The following is a 9,107-nucleotide window of genomic DNA, read 5'->3' as shown; positions in this document are numbered from 1 at the left end:
TGTTTAGATCAAGTAGAGTTTGCTGTATGAATCTGGGTGCACCTAAGTTGGGTGCATACATATTTAGAATTGTTATGTCTTCTTGTTGAACTGTACCCTTCACCATTATATAGTGACCCTCTTTGTCTTTCATTACTTTTGTTGATTTAAAAACTAAGTTATCTGAGATCAAAACTGCCACACCAGCCTTCTTTTGGCTTCCATTTGCTTAAAATATTGATTTCCACCCCTTTACCTTGAGTCTAAATGGATCCTTGCAGGTTAGATGCATTTCCTGGAGACAGCAGGTGCTTGGCTTGTTTTTATTTATCCATTCGGCCAGCCTGTGTCTCTTGAGAGGGGAGATCAAGCCATTCACATTTATTGAGAGAACTGTTAAGTAGGGTGAATTACTGTTCTTTCTATTGGGTTGCATTTTGTTGCTTTGTTTTCTCTCTTGAGCCATTGTGGAATGTAGCTTTTGATCTTTAACTTTTGAGCGGTTTTACATTCGTGAGTGTTTATTGTGCTGATCCTTTTGTAATTCTGTTTTGAATACTTCTTGGAGAGCTTGTCTTGTCTTTGTGAATTCCCTCAGTCTTTGCTCATCTGAGAATGTCGTTATTTCTCCTTCATACATGGAACTTAGTTTTGCAGGGTACAAGATTCTAGGCTGGGCATTATTCTGTTTCAAAAGTGTGAGAATGGGGCCCCAGTCTCTTCTTGCTTGTAGGGTTTCGGTTGAGAAGTCTGGAGTTATTCTGATAAGCTTTCCTTTGTATGTTACTTGTTTCTTTCGCCTTATAGCTGGTGGGAGGGCCTCTTTAGTGGGTATTTTGGTCAGTCTCATGACTGCATGACATGTCTTCCTATTTGCATTGAATCTCCCTGGGTCCGCTGGGCTTCTTGTACCTGTATATCTAGATTTTTAGCAAGGCCTGGGAAATTCTCCTCTATTAATTCTTCAAATAGCTTATCCAGCCCTTGAGTGTTTTCTTCTTCACCTTCTGGAATTCCTGTTGGTTCGGTTTTTTTCACATGATGCCACATTTCTTGTAGCCTTATTTCTTTTCTGTTAATTTTATGCTCAATCTCTGTGACTGACTTATTTAATTGGAGGCAGTTGTCTAAGACCTTTATTTCTAAGATGAGTTTTTTTTGGAGGGCACAGGTAAAATTGTAGAAGGGAATTTTGGAAGATAATCTGATTTTATACAGTTTTCTAGTGATAGTAAAGTCTCATTACATAACTGCTGCATTTTATATTGGAGTATGAGATCTGGGACTCACTTGGTGTCTTTGAGGACCTTCTAAATAGTCTTCTATTAATGTTTATATTGATAATATATTTTTGTTTCTGGGAAGAATTACTACGTTTGGGGAAAAAAACAAAAAAAGAGCCCTGGCTGGGTGGGGTGGCTCCTACTTGTTAGCACTCTGGGATGCTAGGTGGAAGGGTTGCTTCAGGCCAGGAGTTCCAGACCAGCCTCAGCAAGAGCGAGACCCCGTCTCCACTAAAAATAGAAAAAATTAACTAGGCAACAAAAAACAAAAAAAAATTAGCCGGGAGTGGTAGCTCACTCCTGTAGTTCAGCTACTTGGGAGGCTGAGGCAGGAAGAGCTCTTGAACCCAGGAGTTGGTGGTTGCTATGAGCTAGGGTGACGCTACAGCACTCTAGCCTGGGCAACAGAGTGAGACTCTGTCTCAAAAAACAAACAAACAAACAAAACTCAGTCCCTTTATAAGTATTTCATTTAAAGCAAGTAGCTAAAGATGGTTTACTAGAAAGTAGTCTAGGGCCTTGTGGTTTGACCAGCTCAGTGAAGTTCATAAGAGTATCTGTGGTGGGGTTAATAGGGGAAATTTTCTTCAGTAAATGTGAAGGTAACCAGATATTTAACTTCTTTCCCTTCACACATTCTTATCCCATTTTTCTTTATTCACTTTAGATCTCATTCAATGTCAGTGCTCTTCAGGTGACCAGACTTCCCTCTTACTACCCAAAGCTAACTGGGGTTGATTGTTCATATATATCTACGATAGAATAAACCTGATTTCCACTTCTCTTTGGGGTATTTTCTGAGTTCCCTTTCAAAATGCACTTGAACTTTTGATTGTATAGATGGACATACAAGGCAAATTAAAGTGATAGATCAGAAAACAAAATTTGTTTCTCAGCAGTATGTCAGATGGATCTTCAGCAAGTTATTTTTTGGGTAACTTTTTAGAAAATAACGCTGTGACCAATCTTTCTGACACATAGCAGTTTTGTTTTCTGATGCTTCATCTTGCTACTGTACCTCGTGGATTCAACATAGAGCTAGAGTGATCCAGTTGAGGCACTTTGTACAGTAGAGATGGACATTACATTCTAACCCTCATTTCCAGATTAAAGCTGTCCTATCTAAAATAAACATCATTCATTCAAATTCAGCAAACATTTTGGAGCAAGACTCAAGGGCAACAGTGGTAAAACAGGTAGATAAAGTCCCTGTCTGTGAAAGCTTTTATCTTAGTGACATTATCCAGAGTTCTCCAAGCAAAGTAGTGGCATTCCATATAGGTTTCTCTTTTGCTCAACTATCCGAACGTATCCAGACATGCTTTTTGAGGAAAGTCAGAGTGTGCCTTTGTGTAGAGAGAAAAAAGTACAAGCTAGGTTTTAGAATTTCACAACATAATGTTATCTTTGTCAGCCTTGAGTTTGGTGTGTAGAAAATGGATCATCTATGAATAAAACAAGAAACCTGATTTTTACCTATTGTATTTTCTCTTTTTATCCTGGCCTCTTGAGCTAAGATTTTGTGCTAAATTGCAATAGGTTTTCTCAGTTTAGATTTTTGGAAATAATAATTCTCTCTCTTCTCCCCTCTTCCCGTCTTTAGTCTTGGCTCTAGTAGGGTTAAAATTTCTTCTGATGTTATTGAGTTGCTGATTAGCTACTTCCAGTCCTTTGGGGGAAGTAACTAAATGTAAACATGGTTACTGCAGGTCCTATATTTTTCAAGGTGATCTCAATTTGTGTTTTGTTCCATTAGACTTAGTTTTAAATTTAGATAATGGTCTTTTAGGCCAGTGCTCTTCAACCTGAGTCCATGGACCCTGATGAAGTTTAGAGGGGTGTTTTGTCAATCTCCTGAAACAATGATGTCAGACTTTCAAGATATGTACTGTTTTCTCATGAGGGGCCCATTTTCTTTCATCAGAATTTCAGAGAACTTGGTGACTGCCAAAAAAGGTTAATAACCACTGTACTTTATATAAAGGAGATTTTATTAATAGGAATGATAACATTACCGCCTCCCAGACATTTTTGCGGTAAGTTAGAAGATTGTCCACCTTTATTTTATTTATTATTGGAGCGATGAACTCTCGAATCATTTGAGACATTCTCATGTAATGACTTGGATTATATAAAGTTCAAATCAAAATAGCTTTCTTGCTATTTTTCTTTTATGTGCTCTTAAACCATCAAATTTAACCAACGAGTTCTTTTATACATTTACATTTTACATTTACATTCCATTGTTTTGGGTTAAATTGTGTCCGCTCCCCCAAATTATATGTTCAATCCCTAACCTCTAGTACTTTGGAACGTGACAGAATTTGGAGAGAGGGCCTTTAAAGAGGAGGTGATTAAGTTAGAATGAGGCCATTAGGGTGATCCCCAATCCAATGTAAGTGTCCTTAGAGGAATTAGACACAGAAGAGACCAGGGGTATATGTGCACCATATACCCCTGGAAAGAGCATGTTGAGGACACAATGAGAAAGTCGCCATCTGCAAACCAAGGAGAGAGGCCTGAGGGAGAAACCAAACTTGCGAACAGCTTGATCTTGGACTTGCAGCCTCCAGATCTGTGAGAAAGAAATTTCTGGTATTTAAGCCTGTGGTCCCCAACCACTGGGCCGCAGACACGTCTGCAGAACTCCTCCGCCCCATCTCCACCCCCAGTCCTCGTCCCTGGAAAAATTGCGTTCCATGAAACTTAGGAAGGGGGGAAGGGGGCACACAGGAGGAGGCGAGTGAGTGAGGTATTTACAGCTGTTCCCCATCGCTTGCATCACCCCCCACCAGTGGAAAATTTGTCTTCCATGAAACTGGTCCCTGGTGCCAAAAAGGTTGGGGACCACTGATTTAAGCCACCTAGTGTAAGGTATTTTGCTATGGCAGACCTAGCAACCTAAATACACTTACGATGAAGTAGTAATTGAGTGACAAAAGTATAGTAATGTAACTGCTTGTCTTTGTCCCGGTGTATTCTTGGGGAAATTGTGAAGTATTGTGTGTATAGCTTCACGTGGTCCACTATCCAAAAAAGTTGGTAGGACCAACTCTAGATATAACACATGTTAATATTAATTCCTACTCTTTTTTGTTTTTTTTCAGACAGTCTTGCTCTGTCACCTGGGCTAGAGTGCCGTGGCGTTAGCCTAGTTCACAGTAATCTCAAACTCATGGGCTTAAGCGATTCTCCTGGTTGAGCCACCAGAGTAGATGGGACTACAGGCGTGTGCCACCACACCCATATAGTTTTTTGTTTCTATTTTTTGTTGTCAATATGGGCTGTCTGCCTGGTTTTTGGTCGAGCATAACTGCCTTACCCATGTTAGTAGCCCATTAATAGTGCCCCAGCCCAAATGGAGAGCCCCACTGACACTCTTATGTTGATTGGATCTAACACATGACCTCTAAAGTCCCTTCAAACGCCAATCTAAAGTCAACAACAGATTCTGGGCCCAATCCCAGAATTCTGATTCAGTGGACCCTGGGAGCTTAACAGGGGCCCTTCTGAGAGTCTAAGATGTGTAGGTGCTAATAACCTCCATTTTATTTCATTGCAAGAGACTAGGACTTTATTATAGCAAACTTACAAAATATGATTGTGACGAAGAGGTTGGCAGCCATGGAAACGTAGCTGGAGCTTTACCCATGCCTGTCTTTGTGTGGGGGGTTTGTTGGGGATGGGGAAAGTGCCACCACCTGGTACGATCTGTTGGGAGATTTAAAGTTTTAATTTCATGGATTTTTGCCACAGATGTCCCTGGTTCCCTGCATCATGTCCTCAGTCTACCACTGATTTCAACCAAAACTCAAGATTATTGAGCTTGGCGCGGTGGCTCACACCTGTAATACTAGCATTGTGGGAGGATGAGACACAAGGATTGCATGAGGTCAGGAGTTACAGACCAGCCTGAACAAGAGCAAGACCCTGTCTCTAGTAAAAATAGACAAATTAGCCAGGGGTCATGGTGTATGCCTGCAGTCCCAGCTACTTAGGAGGCTGGGGCAGGAGGATCGCTCCAGCCCAGGAGTTTGCAGTTGCTGTGAGCTGCTCGGCTGATGCCGTGATACTCTAGCCCGGGAAACAGAGCAAGACTGTGTCTCAAAAAAAAAAAAAAGAGAGAAATGCTCTTTGGTGCATTTTGGATTTTCAGATTTAGGAATGCTTAACTAGGTATATACTGATATACCAAAATCCAGTAAAAACACAAATTTGAGATCCAAAACACTTCTGGTCCCAAGTATTTCAAATAAGTGATACTAAATCTGTATAAAATATCCGGTGTGTATAAATGAAGGACAGAGTAAGTCCTAGGAGTATCTCTGCCTGTTTGAGTTTTTATGAAATTTAATATTTTGCATTTTTAGAACCTATCAAGTAGTTGATGCTTATTGGACCCCTTGGGGGCAATGCCATTGTTTAAAATGATTGTGTAAATGTCACAAGTGGGCAAATCAAGGATAAAGAGATTCTGATTGTTTCAAGGTCCAGGTCATTTTGGCCATAACAGAGGTGATCCTGAGCGTAGGAAGAACTCACCCTGGCTGCAGAAGCCAGAAGCTGCCCTCCTCCTCTCACCACAGGGGCCCCTGAAGCAGCTGTAGAGCCTCTTGTGCTTTTGGAGACTTGGCACTGCGGAAGGAGCAAGAGAAAGCAGGAATGATGTCTCAGGACTACCCCTGTGGCACTGGGCAAGGCAAACCCTAAAATATCTTCTTCCATGTCGCCTGCCTTTTTTATTTTAACCTTAGTTTCCAAAGATTTTATTTGGAATAGTGAGTATCTTAAAAAAACAAAACAAAACAGCACTTCCAAATCTTACCTGTCCTTGAAAGCTTAGCTCCAACACCACCTTCCCTTCCCCTCTTAGAAGTCAGCTTTCCGGGTTTAAATTCCAAGGCACACAGTCTAACTTGCAGCATTGATGACTTGTTATTTCCATGAATGCCTGTCATCTCCCTGCTGGACTGTGGGCCCTTTGACCGTACAGATCTATTTATCTTTACACCCAAACAGGAGCCGACAAAGTGCCTGGCCCTGAGAAGGCATAACTGTGGGTAAATGTAGGCGTAAATAATGGAGCAACAGCTATGTCTGGAGGTCGTTGCCTTTCCTATCTCAGTAGGAGTCAGTCAACACCGCTTTCCTTCAAAAACCCAGAGTGGGGCCGTTAGTGGGAACAGAGGGGGAGTGGGCAATACTAACACACGGAACCCTTTGTAAGGGTGGCGGAAAGAGTGCAGGAAGGCAGGTGAAGGAGAGCCAAAGATAAACCGTGATTGTGTATATTTCTTGCCTAGGAAGGGGCGGAACATTTTCCTCCTCCTCCCTCATGCATCGTATGGCCTCTTACTCTCGGGATTCAGAACACAGACTTATGTGATCAAAGTTGAAATTTATGAGTTAAATAGAGTTCGGTAACCTAGCTGGAAAGCATCCCCACCCCTTGGTGAGATTTGTTTATGGTTCCACACTATTGACTTAGGCATAATGCCTGTAGATTGACTGGAACTGCCCAGTGAAATAGTGGTAATGCTCAATTTAAGTGAAATCTTTCAGGACCAAGTGATAACCTCTCTCTCTTTTTTTTCCCCTCAGTAAAATGGCAGACAGTTTTTTGGTAAGTGTTTTATGTCTGTTTTCTTACGCTCATGTACATCTCACATAGGTTGAGGGGTTTGGGGGTCTTGCTTTTACCACAGCTTTCCCACTGCATAATTTCCTTTGGCCTCACTTGTTCAATGAGGGCTTGTTAGCTGGAGCCTTGTGTTTCCAGCAGCAGATTTGAGAAGGAAGCCAGGCAGAGATAGGCCTAGGACTTAGTAACAGTAACTCTTTCACCAAAAGGCCCAGAACAGAAGAGAGTAGACTCTGCTGGCAGGAGCTAAGAAATCCTCTGAGCAGCAGGAAGGGACATGCAATCTGAGCATCCCAATGTTTGTGATTGTTTTTCCCATGTTGATTAGAAAGTATGTGCAGTAGGTAGAGGAGAGCTAGCTCCTCATTTGAGCAAATTACAAAACGCATCCCCTCATCTAATGGGAGGCAAGAATAAAGTGAAAAAGCATTTGTAATCCCAAAGTCTAAAACTATTAGTAGGTAGAATAAAGCTTACTGATATGAATTTCATACCTTCATCATATTCCTCTGCTTCTTAGAACGTATATTTCTGTTTTCCTGAAAATTCTGTTTTTGTGACTGTTTTCTATCCTGTAATTGCTTATGTTTTTCTTTCCAGCTTAGTGATGCTTTATCTGGGCCTGGAAAGCCAAACCCTCAAGGATGGCCTGGCTCATGGGGGAACCCACCTCCTGGGGCAGGGGGCTACCCAGGTGCCTCCTATCCTGGGGCCTACCCTGGGCAGGCACCCCCAGGGACCTATCCTGGGCAGGCACCTCCACGGACTTATCCTGGGCAGGGGCCTTCTGGTGTATACCCTGGCCCTACAGCACCTGGAGCTTATCCCGGACCACCTGCACCTGGAGGCTACCCGGGACAACTGGGTGGGTCTGGGGCTTACCCACCTCCTGGACAGCCCAGTGTTCCTGGAGCCTACCCTGCTGCTGGCCCCTATGGCGCCGCTGCTGGACCACCGGTAAGATGGAATCATTTCATGTACTTGGTGCCCAGAGGGCTTCAGGGAGACCCATAGCTTTAAACCAGCCACTTAGAGCCACTTCAGTGACCATCCATGGGTGTATGTTGGTCCAATAGGAAAAAAATAAGTGTTCATATTGAATTTATTGTGTGTGCCATTAGTATAAAGAGAAGGTAGTGTATCTTTTGAAGGCATTGATAAAGCTGCCTTAATATAAATGAAGTTAAGATTGCAGTAATGGGGGAAAGTTTTGGTTATTCTTAACAAACACTTTGCTGAGTACATAACATGTGCCAGCAGTATGCATCCACCTGGACAATCTGATTTAACCGCACTACTGCTCTGTAAGATACTGTTACTCTCATTTTCCACATGAGCAAATGGGGTAATAGAGGGGTTATATGACTTGCTCAGAGTCATTGAGCAAACATGTGGAGGAACCAAAGTAATCTGGTTTTCACAAAACTTCTGAAGATAATTTGTGACCTAAGGATTCAATTTTCATGCAAATTATAAAACACATTTTAGCAAGTGAATTCTAAATGTAAAACATAATTCTGTGGGGGATCCAGACACATCTCAGTCCCAAATCCTTCCCTTTCAGATTTATAGACTAGCTGGATGTTGGGAAATAGGGTTAAGATACATGGAAAGTTTCAGGAGTTTTGCAGGATTTTTGTCTAGAAGGAATCTGTGGGCGTATTAGTTCATAGACTAGAAGGTGCTTAGCAACAAGGGAGACATTCCACCAATCGGGCAACTGCAAGGCAGCACCTGGAGCTTATGCAGGGCAGAGCTCGGCATGGGACCAAAGATTAAGAGACTGATCAAAGGATGTCAGCCCAGCAGATACCTGCAGCTGCAACCATCATTAGCCTCAAGGCTGTTCCTGTTTCACTCCTGACCGCATGTCTCAGTTAATGAGCTAGATAAAGAAATATATGGTCTCTATGTGTGTGTTTTACGCTTTACTGCTAATTGACAGTTTTATCTTTATATACTCAGCCAGGTCTATTCCTAACTTGGAGCTTAAGAAGTTTATCTTGGAAAAATTTTATAACTGTTTGCTCATGTAGATAGAATTAATTAAGGGATCTCTTGAAACCTTTGGGGAGCCTTGAAACCTAAACAGATAATCTGTACACATTAAGTCTATAACCACTAACAACTAATTGCTGTACCAATAAATACTGATGCGGGATTTCGCTCAGTGCCTCCTGGCTCACGGAAATGCTGGAGGACCC

General features: G+C 42.1%; 1 protein-coding gene across 1 annotated transcript in view; it reads left to right on the top strand.

Annotated features, from left to right (window-relative positions):
* LOC105825827 (galectin-3-like) overlaps positions 1-9,107 on the top strand; it is a 28,505-nt gene that overhangs the window by 11,587 nt on the left and 7,811 nt on the right. Inside the window, exons 2-3 of the mRNA XM_012663730.1 lie at positions 6,864-6,885; positions 7,504-7,860. Of these exons, the coding sequence (XP_012519184.1) occupies positions 6,868-6,885; positions 7,504-7,860 (375 nt within the window). The 5' untranslated portion in view covers positions 6,864-6,867. The remainder of the gene's footprint in view (positions 1-6,863; positions 6,886-7,503; positions 7,861-9,107) is intronic.

The sequence above is a fragment of the Propithecus coquereli genome, unplaced genomic scaffold (genome assembly GCF_000956105.1).
Source record: "Propithecus coquereli isolate 6110/MARCELLA unplaced genomic scaffold, Pcoq_1.0 Scaffold83, whole genome shotgun sequence".
Taxonomy (NCBI): Eukaryota; Metazoa; Chordata; class Mammalia; order Primates; family Indriidae; genus Propithecus; species Propithecus coquereli.
Note: the sequence above shows the minus strand (reverse complement) of the source record. Positions and strands in the feature narration are given on the sequence as shown.